Raw genomic sequence first — 18,066 nt, 5'->3', positions numbered from 1 at the left:
CATAGGGCTCCTTGGGGTTCTGTGGGGCTCCACACTGAGCATGGGGCATGCTTAAGATGCTCTCTCCCTCTCCCTCTGCCCCTAACGCCCTCATAAAAAACGTATGTATATATACTTTCTGGAATCTGCTTCCTGGTAACTTCCTGCCTCTATCTGGAGTTATGCAAAATAATGTCATTATTCTTTGCCAATGACAGCCCTTCCTTCAAGTATTTTAAGATACTTATGATGAGCCTCCCAAGTCTTTCCTTCTCCAAGCTAAACATCATTAAATCATTCAAAGAACCTTCATAAGACATGGTTTCACAAGCCTCTGCCTCCCCACCCCACCCCCACCTGCTTCCTGCCCCAGGAACAATCCCTTGTTTTTTACCATACCAAGATCTGAAACAGGCACTGGAGAAGCCATCTCTCCATGAGATGGACAGAGCTCAATTCAAATCCAGTCCCCCAGTTTCTAGCTAGTCCTTGGCCAGCTCACATCTCTCTGAAACTTTCTGCATCCAGAAGGTAGTTCTGATGACAGTAATACCTTATAGCAAAACAAGAAGTAAATAATATAAAACATATAATATGCTAAGCACAGCACTTGGTCCATTTTAAGCACTGAGATGATGGCTATTCCCATCACTTGTACTTACAGCACAAGAATGCACTCACAAAATATCATAGCCATATTATGCCACTGAGTTAGTTATAGTCAACTTATGGCAAACTAAAATCCACAAGTCTTTATTTTCAATCGGACTATCACTCTCAGCCTTTTGGCTAAGATCAAGTGTATTTTCAATCGGACTACTATTTATTAAGTCAGGTCTCTCACATCCTGTCCTTGTGCAGTTGTTTCTTTTTTCTTTTTTTTAATGTTTTATTTTATTTTTTGTGGGGGAGAGACAGAGAGAGAGGGAGACATAGAATCCAAAGCAGGCTCCAGGCTCCGAGCTATCATCACAGAGCCTGATGCTGGGCTCGAATTCATGAACTGTGAGATCGTGACCTGAACCGAAGTCGGATGCTTAAAGCTTAACTTCCCCACAGTTGTTTCTTAACTAAAGTACATTTGCATTTAACCTTATTCAAGTTCATAAGTTTTTGTTTTGAAAATGAAATATTCCTATATACAAAAGTAGACATGAAATAATGTTAATGGTTAAGAGTAAATGAAAAAAGTAAATACAAATGTATGCGTCCCAGTTATTTCTATACAAAATATTTGTGTATACAAGTATAAAGCACAAAAGTAGTGGCGCCTGGGTGGCTTAGTCGGTTAAGCGTCCGACTTTCACTTAGGTCATGATCTCGCGGTTCGTGGGTTCGAGCCCCGCGTCGGGCTCTCTGCTGACAGCTCAGAGCCTGGAGCCTGTTTCCAATTCTGTGTCTCCCTCTCTCTCTGACCTTCCCCTGCTCACACTGTCTCTCTCTATCTCTCTCTCCTAAAAAAAAATAAAACATTAAAAAATTAAAAAAAAAAAAGCACGAAAGTAATTTTGGAGCATGCAAATAATTTTATATTCTCTGTATATTCATATTTCTCATAAAATTGCTTACATAAATAAGTTTCTAAATCTCATTGTCATTGACTTTTTTCTATTTTTTAATTTTTAATTTAGTTTTATTTTATTTGAGAGAGAGAGCTGGAAGAGGGACAGAAGGAGAGAGAGAGAGAGAGTCTTAAGCAGGCTTAAGAACCTGACATGGGCCTTGATCCCAAGACCCTGGGATCATGACCTGAGCCAAAATCAAGAGTCAGACACTCAACCGACTGACCCACGCAGATGCCTGACATTTGATTCCTGTAGTCTTTTTAAAAAGGAACAGATTTGGGGTGCCTGGGTGGCTTAGTTGGTTAAAGCGTCCGACTTTCGCTTAGGTCATGATCTCGTGGTTCGTGGGTTCGAGCCCCGCGTTGGGCTCTGTGCTGGCTGCCAGCTCAGAGCCCGGAACCTGTTTCAGTCTGTGGCTCCCTCTCTCTCTGACCCTCCACTGCTCACGCTGTCTCTCTCTCTCTCTCTCCTAGAAATAAATAAAACATTAAAAAAAATAAATAAATAAAAAGGAACCGATTTGTACATGTCAGACTGATGAGTTTGCCTGCAAGGTAGAAAATTCTGGAAAGGATTATTAAACATACATCTTGATTCTGTCATCCAATATATTATCAATTGCACCTGAATGTGTGTTATACGCAAGCTTCATAAACATGCTTCTTATGGTATAATTCAATAGGTTAATAAAAAAATATTGAACANACTCTCCCCTGCTCTTTCTCTCTCTCCCTCTCTCTCTCAGAAATAAATAAATAAATAAATAAATAAATAAATAAATAAATAAATAAATAAATAAATTGAACAAAGACAGAGTTGAAAAGGGAATACTGAACTGACCTCTTTCCAAGTTGACCTTTACACTAACAGCACTCTAGGTACTGATATTCCCAAATATTCCTGCAGAGAGAGACGCTGTGTTACTGCCATGTATTTGTCTAATGGATACCTTGAATTTTCTAACTAATCCTGTTAGTCATTTTGCTTTGGTCACTAGGAAGACCAAATCCAAATTTGCAATTCAAGTCCAAAATTGATATGCATTCCTGACTCCATCTGACTCTCTCCTGGCTGCATCTGACTAGCCTGAGTATGCTCTTCCATTTTCCCTTGGCCTTGCAATATGTTTTTAAAAAATCCTTTATCCAGGGATGCCTGGGGGGCTCAATCAGTGAAGCATCCGACTCTTGGTTTCCGCTCAGGTCATGGTCTCCTGGTTCCCGAATTCGAGCCCTGCGTTGGGCTCTGTGCTGGCAGTGTGGAGCCTGCTTGGGATTCTGTCTCTCTGCCCCTCCCCTGCTCTCTCTCTCTCTCTCTCTCTCTCTCTCTTTCAAAATAAATAAAAATAAAAACTTAAAAAAATAAAATAAATAAAATTTTTTTATCCATTTTGAAATGTAGATTTTAGGCACATACAAACATGCCCTGGGGGTGGTGTGGGATCCTTTCCTGCAGGAATAAGGATTTAGTGCCCCAGTTACTGTCCTCTGGGAATTCTCTCCACTAAAGAGAGTCACCTAGGCCAAAGGCACACCCCCTTCCCAGGGTCACCTCTAAGGACTAATCCCCGTGTGTCATTCATGGGCCATCTTGAAAGAAGTTTCGGTGGAGTACTGGTGTAGGCAATAAAATCTGCATGCAGTCCCTAAGGAGAGAATGTAAGTTGAGGAAATAAAGACAGTGGCTACAGACAGTTCAACTAAGATTTTGCTGAGAGGGCAGCAGAGAAAAGGAGCAGCTGCTGGAGGGGAGGGCTGTTGGATGAAGGCAGAGCAAGTATTTTGTTTGCATGGAAACACGGTAATGGCAATGATCTGGCAGAAAGAAAAAAATCAACTCTGTATGAGAAAGAGGGGACATCTGCAGTAGCAAGTTCTTGAGGTGAGAGGAGATGGGATCCAGAGCTCAAGTTGAGTGTTAAAAGGGAACAGAGCCAGCCATCCCCTGTCAGAAGAGGGAAGTGCGTGGTATACCTGGCCCATTCGTTTGTCGGAAGATGATGGAAATTCAGTCTGGTTTCTGCTCTCAGTTGAGTATGAGGCAAAGTTATTAGCAACGAGTACACAGGGGAAAGGAAGGTTAGGAGCTCTAACTAGTGGGGAGAGCTTTCTGTGCAGACTGCACTCTTGCAAACATGGTGAGCCTTTCTAGAACCTGCCAGACTTTCTGGGAGAAGTGTGGCAAGCACCAGCCCACAAAGTGACACAGTACAAGCCACGCAGAAGATCCTCTGTATGCTCAGGGGAAGCGGCATTATGACAGGAAGCTAGGTGGCCACGGATGGGCCAAGTCAGATCATTTTCCAGTAAAAGGCCATAAAAGTACAAAGAAGCTCGCACTGAGGTTTGAATGTGTTGAGCCCAGATGCAGATCTAAGAGAATGCTGGTTATTAAGAAATACGAGCATTTGTGCCTCACTGGCTCAGTCAGTTAAGCATCATAGACTCTTGGTTTTATCTCAGGTCATGATCTCACAGTTCGTGAGTTCAAGCCCCGAGTCAGGCTCCGGCTTAACAGTGGGGAGCCTGCTTGGGATTCTCTCTGCTTCTCCCCTGCTTGCTCTCTATCCCTCCCTCTCTCTCTCAAAATAAATAAATAAAAACATTTTTTAAAAAAAGATGTGGACATTTTGAACTGTGAGGAGGTAAGAGGAAGAAGGGCCCTGTGATCTAGTTCTAATCTCCATATTTTGTTTTATTCCAAAGACAATAGAATCTTGTGTTAAAAAAATAAACATAATTAATTAATTAAAATTTTAAAAAAATGGGACACCTGGGTGGCTCAGTCTGTTAAGCATCCAACTTCAGCTTAGGGCATGATCTCATGGTCTGTGAGTTCAAGTCTCACGTTGGCCTCTGTGCTGACGGTTCGGAGCCTGGAACCTGCTTCAGACTGTGTCTCCCTCCCTTTCTGTCCCTCCCCAGCTCACACTCCATCTCTCTCTCTCTCTCTCTCTCTCACACACACAACCTCAGACGAAATCAAGAGTCAGACGCTCAGTTGCCTGAACTACTTTTTTTTTCTTTTTTTCTTTCTTACACAAAGGATAGCATAGTACATTTTTTTCACCTAACAGTGAATCTTGGAGATCCTGAGTACACCAAGAACTTCCTCATTCTTTTCTGCAGTTACATAATATTCTGTTGTTTGCTTATAATGTTGTTTATTTAGCCAGTTTTCAGTTACAGACAGCTGGATTACTTCCAGTCTTTTGCTAATGTAAGTAATGAAATGAATAAACATGTACATGTATCATTTCACATGGATGGAAGCTTATTTCCAGAAAGCTTCCAGAAAGGCGAATGCTGGGTCAAAGGGTATATGCAGATATTGACAAACAGCCCTCCATACAGTGTGTACCAATTTATACTTATACACTCTAAGAATTATATTTACATAATCTATTTTTTCAATATTCATTTTATTTTTTTAAATGTTTATTCATTTTTGAGATAGAGAGCATGAGCAGGGAAGGGGCAGAGAGGGGGGGTGGGGGACAGAGGATCCAAAGCAGGTTCTGGTGCTGACAACAGTGAGCCCCTTGTTGGGCTCAAACTCATGAACCTTGAGATCATGACCTGAGCTGAGGTCTGATTCTCAAGGGACTGAGTCACCCAGATGCCCCTCCCTAATCTATTAATATATCTATTCTCCCAGAATCTTGCAAAAGACTGTTTTATCAGACATTTGAATATTTGCTAATCTGATCAATGTAAATTGAAGTTCAGTTTACATGAGTGCATTTACCTGATTAATGTAAAATGAGTTTAATTTTTTGCGTTATTTTTTTGTCTTTTTTAAAAAACTTTTTAAGTTTATTTATTTATTTTGAGAGAGAAAGAAAGTGTGGGCAGGGTAGGGGCAGAGAGAGAGGGAGAGAGAGAATACCAGGCAAGCTCCACAGTCTGAGCACAGAGCCAGTGGGGCTCGAACTCAGGGACCGTGATCATGACCTGAGCGGAAATCAAGAGTCAGATGCTTAATCCACTGAGCCACCCAGATGCCCTTGCGTGTCTTTTTTAAAGAGAGATATTTTAAGGATGACATTCTAACTTTTTAAATTAATAATTATTTGGGGCGCCTGGGTGGCTTAGTTGGTTAAGCGACCGACTTTCGCTTAGGTCATGATCTCACGGTTCGTGGGTTCGAGCCCCGCGTCGGGCTCTGTGCTGACTGCCAGCTCAGAGCCTGGAGCCTATTTCAGANCCTGCTCACGCTGCCTCTCTCTCTCTCCTAGAAATAAATAAAAAATATATATATATAAATAAATTAATAATTATTTTATTCATTTTGAGAGAAAGAGAAAGAAAGCATGAGTGTGGTGGCGGGGGAGGACAAAGAGAGAGAGAGAGAGACCATCATTTTTTCTTTTTAATTTACATCAAAGTTAGTTAGCATATCGTGCAATAATGATTTCAGGAGTAGAATTCAGTGATTCATCCCCTACACACAATGCCAAATGCTCATCCCAACAAGTGTCCTCCTTAATGCCCCTCGCCCATTTAGCCCGTCCCCACACTAATGATCCCTCCAGCAGCCCTCAGTTTGTTCTCAATATTTAAGAGTCTCTTATGTTTTGTCCCCTCCCTGTTTTTATATTGTTTTTGCTTCCCTCCCCTTATGTTCATCTGTTTTGTATCTTAAATTCCACATATGAGTGAAGTCATATGACATTTGTCTTTCTCTGACTAATTTCATAATTGGCATAAGGCACTCTAGTTCCATCCACGTAGTTACAAATGGCAAGATTTCATCCTTTTTGATTGCCAAGTAATCCTCCATTGTATCTATGCACCACATCTTTACCCATTCATCCATCGATGGGCATTTGGGCTCTTTCTATACTTTGGCTATTGGCGATAGCGCTGCTATAAACATTGGTTGGAGTGCATGTGCCCCTTCGAAACAGCACACCTGTAGCCTTTAGATAAACACCTAGTGGTGCAATTGCTGGGTCGTAGGGTAGTTCTATTTTTAATTTTTTGAGGAAGCTCCACACTGTTCTCCAGAGCGGCTGCAGCAGTGTGCATCCCCAGCAGCCGTGCAGAAGGGTTCCCCTTACTCCATATCCTGCCAACAACATGTGTTGTGGGAGAGACACAATCTTAAGTAGCCTTCAGTCCAGCGTGGAGCCCAGTGCCGGTGCCGTCTCACAACCTTGACATCATGACCTGAGCCAAAATCAAGAGTCGGAAGCTTAACCGACAGAGCCACCCAGGTGCCCCTCTTTTTTTTTTTTTTTTTTTTTTAAGATTTTTAAAAAGTAATCTCTACGTGCAGCGCCGGGCTCATACTCACAACCCCAAGATCAAGGGTTGCACATTTCTTGGGCTCCTCACTGGGCATGGAGCCTGCTTGAGATTCTCTCCTTCCCTCTCCTTCTGCCCCTCCCCCACTCTCAAAAAAATAAAAAGTCACATGTTTCACAGACTCAGCCACCCAGGCACCCATGGTCTTGAGCTTGAGCTTTCTTGATAAGCTTATCCCTAGTTATATAAAGGAACAATGATAGCAATGACCCGTGCATACAATCTACTGGATTAGGAAAAATACAAAGGCATGAGGAAGATAATAAATAGCAAAATGTTGGTAAGGTGGATGAATTGGATGACTTGACAGGTTGAGGAATGTGATTAGAAATGGGAATACCGGGGGCGCCTGGGTGGCTTAGTCGGTTAAGCGTCCGACTTTCGCTTAGGTCATGATCTCGCGGTTTGTGGGTTCGAGCCCCGCATCGGGCTCTGTGCTGACAGCTAGCTCAGAGCCTGGAGCCTGTTTCAGTCTGTGACTCCCTCTCTCTCTGACCCTCCTCTGCTCACGCTGTCTCTATCTCTCTCTCTCTCTCCTAGAAATAAATAAAAAATATTAAAAAAAAAAAAAAAAAAGAAATGGGAATACCAGCAGAAGGAATGAGGGGAAGGACGTCCCACTGAAAACTCTGACGACTCAAGTTTCCTGACTTATGTTCTCTTTGGGGTCTCTGGCCATGAACTTAACTTATGTTTTCTTTCAATTTTAAAAATCTGCTTTCCTATCGTTCACTTTTTAAAAATTTTTATATGTGTAGCAACATGGATGGACCTTGAGGGTGTTATGCTGAGCGAAATAAGTCAGGCAGAGAAGGACAAGTATCATATGTTTGCACGTATAGGAGGATTAGGAGGAACTTGACGGAGGAACAAGGGGGAGAAGAAGGGCGGAAATGGTGGGGGAAAGGGAGAGAGGCAAACCATGAGAGACTCTTGAATGCTGACAAAAACTGAGGACTGATGGATGTGGGGGGGAGGGGGGATGGGCATGGAGGAGGGCACTTGTGGGGATGAGCACCGGGTGTTATGTGGAAACTAATTTGACAATAAACTATTTGTAAAAATAAATAAATAAATAAATAAATAAAAGCAAAAAAAAATTTTATTTATGTTTTGAGAGAGAGAGAGAGAGCGAGCCAGGGAGGGGCAGAGAGCGGGAGACACAGAATCCAAAGCAGGCTCCAGGTTCTGAGCCCAATGCAGCGCTAAACCTCATGAACTGCGAGATCACGATCTGAACTGAGGTCTGACACTCAGCCAACCAAGCCACCCGGGGGTCCCTTCCTATGGTCCACTTCTTATGTGTAACTGTGCTTAGTTTTTCTTCTTCGGTTAATGTGGATCCCAGGAGACATGGTATATTAGTCCCATGTAAACACTGACCAAAATGAAGGTGGTATACTTGTACGAATATCAGACAACACAGACTTTGAAACTAGATGAAGAGGACATAAGGAGAAAGGAGTCCATTCAGGAGGAAGGGTTACGGTTCTAAATGTGTACAATCTAATAACACAGTCTCCAAATATACAAAGTAGAGGTGATAGAACTAAAAGCAGAAAGAAACAAATCCCTATCATAGTGACAGGTTCAAACACGCCTCTGTAAGAAGCTGAGAGTACAAGTAGACAAGAAAATTCTAGAGAGATAATAGATTTGAACAATATGATTGATAAACTGGACCTAACGGACATAGAGAGAACACTGCACCCCCAAACTACAGAATATACTCTCTTTTTAAAAAAATAACTTAAAAAAATTTAAGTTTACTTAAAGAGAGAGAGAGAGAGAGGATCCCAAGCAGGTCTCACACTGTCAGCACAGAGACCAACGCAGGGCTTGAACCCATGAACCATGTGATCATGACCTCAGCCAAAGACAAGAGTCGGGTGCTCCACTCTCTACTGTGAGTCATGATCTCACAGTTTGTGAGTTCGAGCCCCGCATCGGGCTCCCTGCTGCCAGCTCAGAGCCCACTTTGGATCCTCTGTCTCCCTCTCTCATTGCCCCTCCCCCGCTCGTACTCTCAAAAACGAACATTTTAAAAAAATAAATAAAACTTCCACAACTATCCAAAGAGACGTCTTTTAACTCCCATTTTACAGATAAAGAAAGTGAGGGTTGGAATAGTTAAAAAGTAACTGGCGGTGACCTCTGTCTAGCCTTTCCTTTTTACAGAACAACATGCTATCCTTCGTGAGTATTACACCCAGCTTTCTCCCCTTGCATTTCTCCCTCTGAGAGTTACTAAATACCTCAAGAAAAATTCCACATTTATAGAAGTACCTCCTAAGAGCCAGAGTCTGGCTGAATTGTTGGCCACACAAAAATGCAATCAACATAAGCCAAGAGCCATGTGTGCCTTCTCCTCACCCTCCTGGTCTCACGTCCTTTGTGGAATTCACTGATACAATATTATCTAGTTATTTTTTCCTCTCTCCTTTAGTTTTAAAGCCCTCTGGATGAGGACAGCAAGTGTCCTGCCAAATACATACTTCTAATTCTTGTGAAATTCAAAGTAATCACAAAAGATACTGGAAGCTTCCCAAACAGGTTAAATGGTGAGCAAACGCCCTGGTGAGGAGGGAGTAGAGTCTACTGAGGCCACTAAAAAAACCAGCCTGGTGGGGGCAGGTGCTGAAGGGGAAGTTTGGAAGGCAGGGTGATGCTAGATCTAGGCTACGGATTGCTCAGGCCAGACCAAGATGCGTGCCGTAGCCACTAGGCAACAAGGACTTATTGTAAATTATCAACTCTGACTGATAAGATAAAAATGTTATTCTTTTAATTTTTAAATTTTGTTAATGTGTATTTATTTATTTATTTTAATGTTTCATTTATTTCTGAGAGAGAGACAGCATGAGCAGGGGAGGGTAAGAGAAAGAGGGAGACACAGAATCGGAAACAGGCTCCAGGCTCTGAGCAAGCTGTCAGCACAGAGCCCGGCACGGGGGCACGGGGCTCAAACCCACGAACCATGAGGTCATGACCTGAGCCGAAGTTATACGCTTAACCAACTGAGCCACCCAGGTGGCCCTATTTTTGAAAGAGAGAGATGGAGTGTGAGCAGGGGAGGGGAAGAGAGAGGAAGAATCGGAAGCAGGCTCCAGGCTCTCAGCTGTCAGCACAGAGCCCGACGCAGGGCTCGAACCCATGAACCATGAGATCATGACCTGAGCCGAAGTCAGACGCTCAACTGACTGAGCCCCCGAGGTACCCCCTTTTAGTTTTTAAAATAATTTTAGGGGCACTTGGGGGGTTCAGTCAGTTGAGCGTCTGACCTTGACTCAGGTCATGATTTCATGACTCCTGAGTTCAAGCCTCACATGGGCTTGCTGCTGTCAGCTCAGAGCCCGCTTCTATCCTCTGTCCCCTGCTCTCCGCCCCTCTCCCACTTGCGGGCACATGCTCTCTCACTCAAAAATAAAAGATTAAAAAAACATTAAAAAATTTTTAAAGATTTTGTTTTTATTTATTTATATGAAAGAGAGAGAGAGAGAGAGAGAGAAAGTGCACGGCAGAGGGAAGTGAGAGAGAGAATCTCAAGCAGAATCCAAGCTCAGCCCGCCATGGTGCTTGATCCTACAACCCTGGGATCATGACCTGAGCCGAAATCAGAAGTCAGACACCAATTGAGCCATCCAGTTGCCCCTAAAAGATTTTATTTTTAAGCAATCTCTACACCCAAAGTGAGAATTGAACTCACAATCCTGGGATCAAGAGTCACATGCTCTTCCAAGTGAGCCAGCCACGCACCCCAAGGAATCGATTGTTGTTGTTGTTGTTTTAAGTAAGCTCTACACCCAATGTGGGGGTTGAACTCATCACCCTGAGATCAGGAAGTCACATGCTCTACTGACTGAGCCTGCCGGGCGCCCAGAAATGGTATTTTAAGATTACTCAGACACTGATGTTTCAGAAAGGCTTAAGTCCAAAGATTCTGAAAATTGGCAGGGTAGTGAGGCTCAACAAATACTGAGAACTCGTGATCATTTGGGGCACTTCTGTCCTTAAGGAGCTCAAACCAACTGGGAGGAGTTAACAAAAATGTGGTGTGGCAGATGACACAGGTATATGGTTGACACAGTGTAGGGCAGACAAAGTTTGGTGAGAGGGAGGAGCCCAGCGGAGTCTGGAAAGATGGACAGAAAGAAGGCAAGGGGACAGAGAGCCGGTCCACTCTGGCTCCCAGCCTCACCTGCTGAAATAGTTGGCTATGAGGAAAGGGAAGAACTTTAAAGGGAAAGTAATGGATTGGAACAGCCTTATCAAGTTTATGAACCAAACAGTCAATGAGGGAGAAAGAAGAAAGATCTCTTCACGATGACCAAGCCAGGGGGCACAGTTGGTCACGGAGCAGGCCAGCTCAGCTTACTTCCGGGACACTCTCTGACCCTCACCAGCTAAACTGAAGAAAGCAAATAGCGTAGCTTGGCAGGCTGGGAAAGAAGCTTAAAAAAACTCGGTTATGGTGATAGAAGATAGAAAATGGTTACCTAGAAAAAGATTAAGGATGGAATCGACTGGAAAGGGGCCCCAGAAGAATCTTGGGGATTTCAGTGTTCTAAATCTTATCAGGATGGTTATTACAAGTGAGCATACATTTGTCAAGACTCAATGAACTGAACATTTAAGAACAGTGCATTTTGTTGGAGGTAAATTAAGCTTAAAAAAAAAAAGAAGAAATGCTATAATCAAATTATAATACTTGAGGAGGGAAAATGAAGACTAGAACAGTTGAGACTCAAACAAAGAGGGAAATTAGACCCCAGGAAAACCTTCCAACCAGTCTGAGGACCAAAGAGATGTGAGTATTTGAGGAAAGAACCAGACTATTTGCCAGACCTTAGCCCAGACTCACATGTTTTGAGTGTATCTGCAGACCCAACACTGCCCAGCTACGTGCAGACAGAAGTGAACTGTGGTTGGGTCACCTGGGTGGCTGAGTCGGTTAAGCATCTGACTTTGGCTCAGGTCATGATCTCACGGTTTGTGGGTTCAAGCCCCGCGTTGGGCTCTGTGCTGACAGCTCAGAGTTTGGAGCCTGCTTCAGATTCTGTGTCTCCCTCTCTCTTCCCTGACCCTCCCCTGCTCATGCACTGTCTCTGCCTCTCAAAAATAAATGTTTCCAAAGTAGTAATAATAATGAAACATATTGTTGTTAGCCTGGGAAGAATGGGGGAGCCATGACCGAGAAGCTGGAGAGCCCAGGTGAACCGCAGATTTCGTGGAGGTGCATGGTAGGCTGTGACACAGAAGACACAGGAAGACTGGGTACCAGCCGGGAGGTAGAAGGGGAGAGAAAAGGAGGCAAAGAAAGGCAAAGAATACAGGGATTTGAAGAGATTTCTCCAGAAACTTGAAAAATCAGAAAACGGGGTCCAACTTTCTCTTCCATCAATAAAGGAATAGAATTTTATTATTTTTTAAAGATTTTATTTTTGTTAATTTTTAAAAAATGTTTTATTTATTTTTGAGAGGGAGATAGAGACAGAATGAGCAGGGGAGGGTCAGAAAGAGAAGAGTCACAGGATCTGAAGACAGGCTCCAGGCTCTGAGCTGTCAGCACAGAGCCCGACATGGGGCTCGAACCCACAAACTGTGAGATCATGACCTGAGCCGAAGTCGGACGCTCAACTGACTGAGCCACCCAGGCGACCCTATTTTTGTTAATGTTTAAAAAATGTTTATTTATTTATTTTGAGAGAGAGAGAGAGTGCACAGAGGAGGGGCGGAGAGAGGATCCAGCAGACTCTGAGCTGTCAGTGTGGAGTCCAATGTGGGGCTCAGACTCACCAACCACAAGATCATGACCTGAGCTGAAATTCAGTGTTGGACGCTTAACCAACCGAGCCACCCAGGCGTTCCTCTTAAGTTTATATTTATTTTTTTAGTAATCTTTACACCCAGTGTGGGGCTCAAACGCACAGCCCCGAGATCAAGAGTTGCATGCTCTACCGACTAAGCCAGCCAGGCACCTCAGGGAATAAAATTGTAAAACACCAAACTTGAGAAGTCAGAACTCTGGCATGAAAATATCTGAAAGGTCTAGAAGGATGTGCATCAGACTATGCCCCACACTAGAGGGAAGTTACATACCTACTGTGTAGTGTTGAATTTTGTCAGCAAGCACGTGCTTTTCATTTTCCTTAACCAATTAAATTGTGTTCAAACCAGTGTGGGATCAAAACATAGTGTTGCTCGAAGCTGGGGCCTGTCTTTGGTGGGCGAAGTCCTCACACTTGTAATCTGTGTTTGACACGTCTGCAGGCGTGAAGGGTGACATCTGTCCCCTCACTCCTTGCCTGGGGCTGCCCTTTCCTTTCCTCAATGCAGTGACAAAGCCCAAGGGAGGTGAGGCTGGGGCTGGGGACCTGAAGGTCAGGGGCAGTCAAAGTATGCCCAAGGACTAGACAGTACAAATGTTAGGATATGAAGAACATATAGTCCCCATCACAAGGATGCTGCTATTTTCACACAAAGGCAGCCACAGACAATATGGAAAGGAAGTCGTGCCAGCAAGGCCAGGTCAAGCCACAGTCGGCTGGCCTCTGGAGCGGTGGTTTTGGTTCCTGACTGCACATCGGAATCACTTCCGAGTGGTGGTGGTGGTGGGGGGGGAGCCAGGGTGGCTCAGTCGGTTGAGCATCCGACTCTTGATTTTTTCAGCTTGGGTCATGATCCCAGGGTCACAGGATGGAGCCCCATGTCGGGCTCTACACTGGGTGTGGAACCTGCTTGGGACTCTCCCCCTCTCTCCCTGCCCCTCCCCTGCTTGCTCTCTCTCTCAAAATAAATAAACATTTTTTAAAAAATCACTTCAGGGGCTCATAAAACCACTACTACCCAGGCCCCACTCCCAAGATTCCAAATCTGGAACGGGCCCCAAACTTTTTTTTCTTTTTTTAACATTTTAGCTACCAGATAACTCTGATGTCCATTCTGGGCTGAAAACAGCTGTTCCAGGAGAATCATGGTCTCAGGAAACTCCNGGACAGATGAATGCCAGAGAAGGACCCAGGGCTGAAGCGAAGTCTAGGTTAAGATTAGTAGTGTTCGCAGTGCACCTGACAAATTAAGTGCTTCCAATGCTTCGAGTAAACCGATCTTTATTTGATGTTTTTGCGCGCAGAGAGCCCAAGGCTGGGGTCGGCCCCCCCTCCTTAGTTAAGGTGGCCGCGGTGGGGAGGGAGAGGGGGCCATCAGTAAGCCACCGGCTACCTAACCTTCTTTCTGGAACCATTCTCTATAGGCCCCTTCGTAATTGCGAGCCCTGCGGAGACAAAGGAGGTAAGGGAAAGACAGGCCCGGGAGGCAGTCCCCAGTCACCCGCCAGCTGGCCATGCACACCTTCCCCCTACCCTGTGTATCCGAGGCCCCGGGCCAGCTGCGTGGCCTGCAAGCCCCGCTTGCCCATCTGGCAGAAGAAAATGAGATTCTCGTCTTCCCGCTTGGGCTTCTCGGCGGAGTACAAAGCCTGGAAAGCGGCGGGCTCCATCTGCAGGGCACTTTCCAGCTCCGACACTGGGAGGGAGGAGTCGAGGGGACAGAATGGAAGCCCGCAGGTGGCGACCTCAGGTCCACACTGGGCCTGGCAAGGGCTGGCTCGAGCGGCCCGAGCCAACCCCCAGAGCGCCCCCAAACCACATACGGTGACCACCCCACACCCCATCCTCGAGGACCACACGGGCCCACCTGCGCGGAAAGGCGGACAAGCCGCGGAACCGGAGCCACCTCCCCAGCGGCGAGGAGGAGCGGCGGGCGGGCGGGCCCCCGGCCCCGGGGAGGTCAAGCGCAGAGCAGCGGGCCCGCCCCTTCCTCGCCGCCTGTGATCCGCGCAAACTGGAAGGGCCGGTTCCGCGGCCAGGATCCGCCTCCCACCAACCCTCCTCCAGGAAGTTGGAGGTGGGGGGCGGGGTGCTTGAGGGAACACAGGACCCCCGCAGCCGTGCCTCCCCCGCGCGCCACCCTAGATGCCCCTCCCGGACATCCCCTCGGTCCCATACCCGGGATGTTGAGCGCCCCCGGGATGGTCCCCGCTGCCGCCTCCTCCCGAGATCTCACATCGATGAGCCGGGCCTGGCCCGAGGCCAGGAGCGAACGCAGTTCAGGGAGCGAGACCGTGGGCGCTGGGGAAGGAGGCAGGAGAGCCTGGAGCGGAGCGGGCTGCGCGGCGCCCCTACACCTGCACCTNCCAGCTTCCTCCAGCCATGGCGCGCGCCGCGACGGCGAGCTGCAGGAATGCGGCCCCGAGCCGCCCTGGCCGTGCCCACAGCATCTTCCCGCCTCCCGGAGCCGGGACCGGAAGCGGAAGCGAAGGCACCGCCTCCCGGACTGCCCCCTCGGCACCTGTTCGAGGTACCGCCAGAGATTCTTGCGACCGCCCCGCACCAGGACTCAGAATCACGGACACAGGCGCGGCACCCCACCCTAACTTGGCCCAACCCTTGCCTGGCAAAGTGCAAGGTCCTCCCCTCCCTTCCGCCCTCTGGGGCCCATAAAAAGAGGAAAACCAGGAGACAAATGTGGCTCTGAACATTTTATCTTTAAAAAAAAAAAAAAAAAAGGAAAGAAAGAAAAAGAAAAACCGTCCCCACAAGGGGAAGGCCCCAATTGGGCCCCTGTCTGTTGTTCTCCCTGGCTCGAGACTTCTGCATAGGCCTTGGATGCTTGCTGGCCAATCTCCTCTTCCTGCGGCAGAGGCCACTGCTAAGCATCCTTTCCCCCACCTCCTGCTAAAGGTCCCCGGAGACCTCAGGTGCACATCTGCGTTCCAGGCTAAGAAAGAACCAGTGCAAGCGCCAGAGTCCTGGGGCAGGCCGGCGCAGCACTTGGTAGCGGACCTTCTGGGGCACTGTGCACGGGCATAGGGCAAGCCCCCCGGTTCTGTGTGTCCAGCATGGAGACAGCAAATGCATGTGCCAGAGGAGCACAGGGGCCCAGGGGCCGCACGGCGGGGCGGGCGAGGCTGTGGGCGCAGGCCCACGTGCGTGTTTCACACGGCTGCAGGCTGCTAGATCACAGGGCCTCAGTTCAAAGGAACGCCTTCTGACTCCCCCTGGTCCCACGCCAGAGGCGGGCAGTTAAGGAAAGGGGCACGGGGTTGGCCTGCTGCTGCTGGGCTCTCTGTAGTTCTCAGAAAGGGGCCGTAGGGGCCCAAAGCCCCCGAGTCCCCATAGTTAGTTGCTGTCATTCTTAATGACGACCTCTACTCCGTGGTGCCGCAACTGAGCTCGAAGCAGCAGGTTCTTGTTTTTAAGGTCTTCCACCTGACGTGGAAAGGAGGCGATGAGGAAAGTAGAAAAGTTGGTACTTTAATGAACTTCTTCAGGCAGCCACTAGCGAGGGGAAGAGGACGAAGCCCTCTCTATGGCAACCAAAGGAAGGAGCCCCAACCTGGCTCAGGGACCCTGGAGTCGAGGAGGGCTGGACCGAGGACAGGGTTCTGACCTGCTGTCGAAGCACATCATTGTCCAGCTGCAGCTGGTCAAGCCCCTGCAGCTCTTCAGACAACCGGTGGTTACTCTGTCGAAGCTCCTGGATATAATCACAGGCTTTGGACAGAATTCCACCTTTACTCTGCAAGAAAAAGCCAGCAAAAATGAGGACTAAAAATATGTGCGACCTGGCTTGCCTTGCAAAAGCACACTCACACCCTGGGCGTCGCTTTCCCCCGAGGGCGGGGGCGTAACGTTTCACGAGGACACGGCTTCCTGCCATGTGTGCCCTTTCTACCGTTTCAGGAAACGGTACCAGAAGACAGAATCCAGGCAGCCTGCCCACTCCCGGGGCCCTCCCGTGACCTGGCCGGACTTGGTGCTCTCCATGGAGCAGTCTGGGATGATCTTGGACAGCTGCACAATCCAGTTATTAATCTTGTCTCGGCGGCGGCGTTCGACTGTGGGGCAGGGCGGAGGTCAAGGGGACTCTGTGAGTGCTCCCCGCGGGCCCCGTCCAAGCCCACAAGCCCTGTCGCTCAGACACCACGGTGGTCCCCGATCCCGCCGAACGGTACCTACCTTCGTTATGCTGAGCCCTGCGTTTCTCATCCCGAGTGGTGCGGGGAGCTTCTGACTTCCTGACGACAGAGCCCAGGGCGGCCAGAGTAAGGGAAGGATGAAGAAGAAGACTGGAGGTTGGGACAAGGAGCGACCCAAGAGCTGGCGGGGATCAAGAACACCAGGGCCGAGAGGAAGCAGGGGTTACTCACGGGGAATAAGGGTGAGTCCTCGGGGCGATGGAGCGCTGGCTTCCCCCCTGCAACACTTCTTGGGGCGACATCATCACAAAGAATTGTCCTGCGAAGGCACGGGGTCGGGTCCGTCAGGAGGCGGGACCGGGAACCTCGCCAAGCTCTGAGGCCCCACGGCCCTAGGAGCCTCTGCTAAGAAGGACATACTTCCTCCTTTCGGAAGGGCAGCCCCAGACCCACCGCCTGCCCAGGTCTCAGCAGTCATTACGGGGTCATGAGGCAAGGCGCCCCCTGCCCCCGGCCTTGTCCCGCAGCCCAGGCAGCCCCTCCAGCAGCACCCTCCCACGCCTCACCGGTGCCGGGAGGCGTCGCCTGCCCCAGCAGTGCCTCGGAGCCCTGTGTCGTGACCACCGCGGCGGCGCTCCCCGAGGTGGCACCCGCGGCCCCATCGCCCACGGCAGTGCTGGGGAAGTACGTGTAGTGCGTCTCGGCGGCCGTCCCCTCGGCGTCAACCGTATCGTCACTGGTGAATGCACCCTGGATCACTGCCTGGGAAGGGGGACGTGGGGACACAGTTCAGGGACACCCAGGTACGGCCCACTGAACTCCTCACTGCACAGCTGCTATCCCTGGGAGGAAGGAGGGAGGAATATGGAGAAAGGGAGAACCTAGTGCCTTGGGACAAGGCAGCCCCAAGGTGCCTCTCCCCCCCTCGCCCGTCCCCGTCCCCTTCCTCTGTGGAGCTCGGGCCCTCTCCCCAACCCGTCCCCTGGTACCTGGGTCATGGACTGAGTGGCAGGATAGCCACTGATGGCGCCAGTCCCCTCAGTCTGGCCATCCAGCTGCCCCTCAGACACCTGGATCACTCTGTACATCACCTAGAAGCAGGGAAGAAAGGGAAAGGGCGCCGGGTGGGGAGGGAGAGAGCCGGAGAGTAAATGCTGGGGCCCCCGGGCCCCTTTCTTCTCTCGGATAGCACCCCAAAACAAGGGGGCTTCAGAGACAAAGATTCAGCCGCTCG

The 18,066-nt window shown here is 48.2% G+C and overlaps 2 protein-coding genes across 6 annotated transcripts in view; both read right to left on the bottom strand.

Moving 5' to 3' along the window:
* Window positions 1–13,945: 13,945 nt before the first annotated feature.
* Window positions 13,946–15,201, bottom strand: TSTD1 (thiosulfate sulfurtransferase like domain containing 1). The gene is made up of 4 exons (XM_077759977.1): window positions 15,058–15,201; window positions 14,860–14,984; window positions 14,215–14,377; window positions 13,946–14,126 (listed from the first exon to the last, which is right to left on the bottom strand). The coding sequence occupies exons 1-4, from the start codon at window positions 15,129–15,131 to the stop codon at window positions 14,075–14,077; spliced, it is 414 nt and encodes a 137-aa protein (XP_077616103.1). The 5' UTR covers window positions 15,132–15,201; the 3' UTR covers window positions 13,946–14,074.
* Window positions 15,202–15,379: 178 nt separating this feature from the next.
* USF1 (upstream transcription factor 1) overlaps window positions 15,380–18,066 on the bottom strand; it is a 6,355-nt gene continuing 3,668 nt past the window's right edge. For all 5 annotated transcript variants that reach the window (XM_077760093.1, XM_077760094.1, XM_077760096.1 and 2 more), the window contains 7 exons: window positions 17,822–17,923; window positions 17,399–17,594; window positions 17,064–17,151; window positions 16,873–16,931; window positions 16,657–16,751; window positions 16,304–16,432; window positions 15,380–16,122 (listed from right to left, as the gene is read on the bottom strand). In XM_077760093.1, the coding sequence (XP_077616219.1) occupies window positions 16,033–16,122; window positions 16,304–16,432; window positions 16,657–16,751; window positions 16,873–16,931; window positions 17,064–17,151; window positions 17,399–17,594; window positions 17,822–17,923 (759 nt within the window). In that variant the 3' untranslated portion in view covers window positions 15,380–16,032. The remainder of the gene's footprint in view (window positions 16,123–16,303; window positions 16,433–16,656; window positions 16,752–16,872; window positions 16,932–17,063; window positions 17,152–17,398; window positions 17,595–17,821; window positions 17,924–18,066) is intronic.

Source organism: Crocuta crocuta, unplaced genomic scaffold (assembly GCF_008692635.1).
Source record: "Crocuta crocuta isolate KB4526 unplaced genomic scaffold, BGI_CrCroc_1.0 scaffold133, whole genome shotgun sequence".
Taxonomy (NCBI): Eukaryota; Metazoa; Chordata; class Mammalia; order Carnivora; family Hyaenidae; genus Crocuta; species Crocuta crocuta.
This window is presented reverse-complemented; position numbering and strand designations above follow the sequence as displayed.

Excerpts from the sequence above, each read along its gene's own strand:
- TSTD1 (XM_077759977.1), bottom strand. The coding sequence starts at position 15,131 with ATGCTGTGGGCACGGCCAGGGCGGCTCGGGGCCGCATTCCTGCAGCTC. Across the intron at positions 14,378-14,859 it reads GGGGGCGCTCAACATCCCGG|TGTCGGAGCTGGAAAGTGCC; the intron begins GTATGGGACCGA and ends CCTCCCTCCCAG. Across the intron at positions 14,127-14,214 it reads CGGGGCCTCGGATACACAGG|GGCTCGCAATTACGAAGGGG; the intron begins GTAGGGGGAAGG and ends TTGTCTCCGCAG.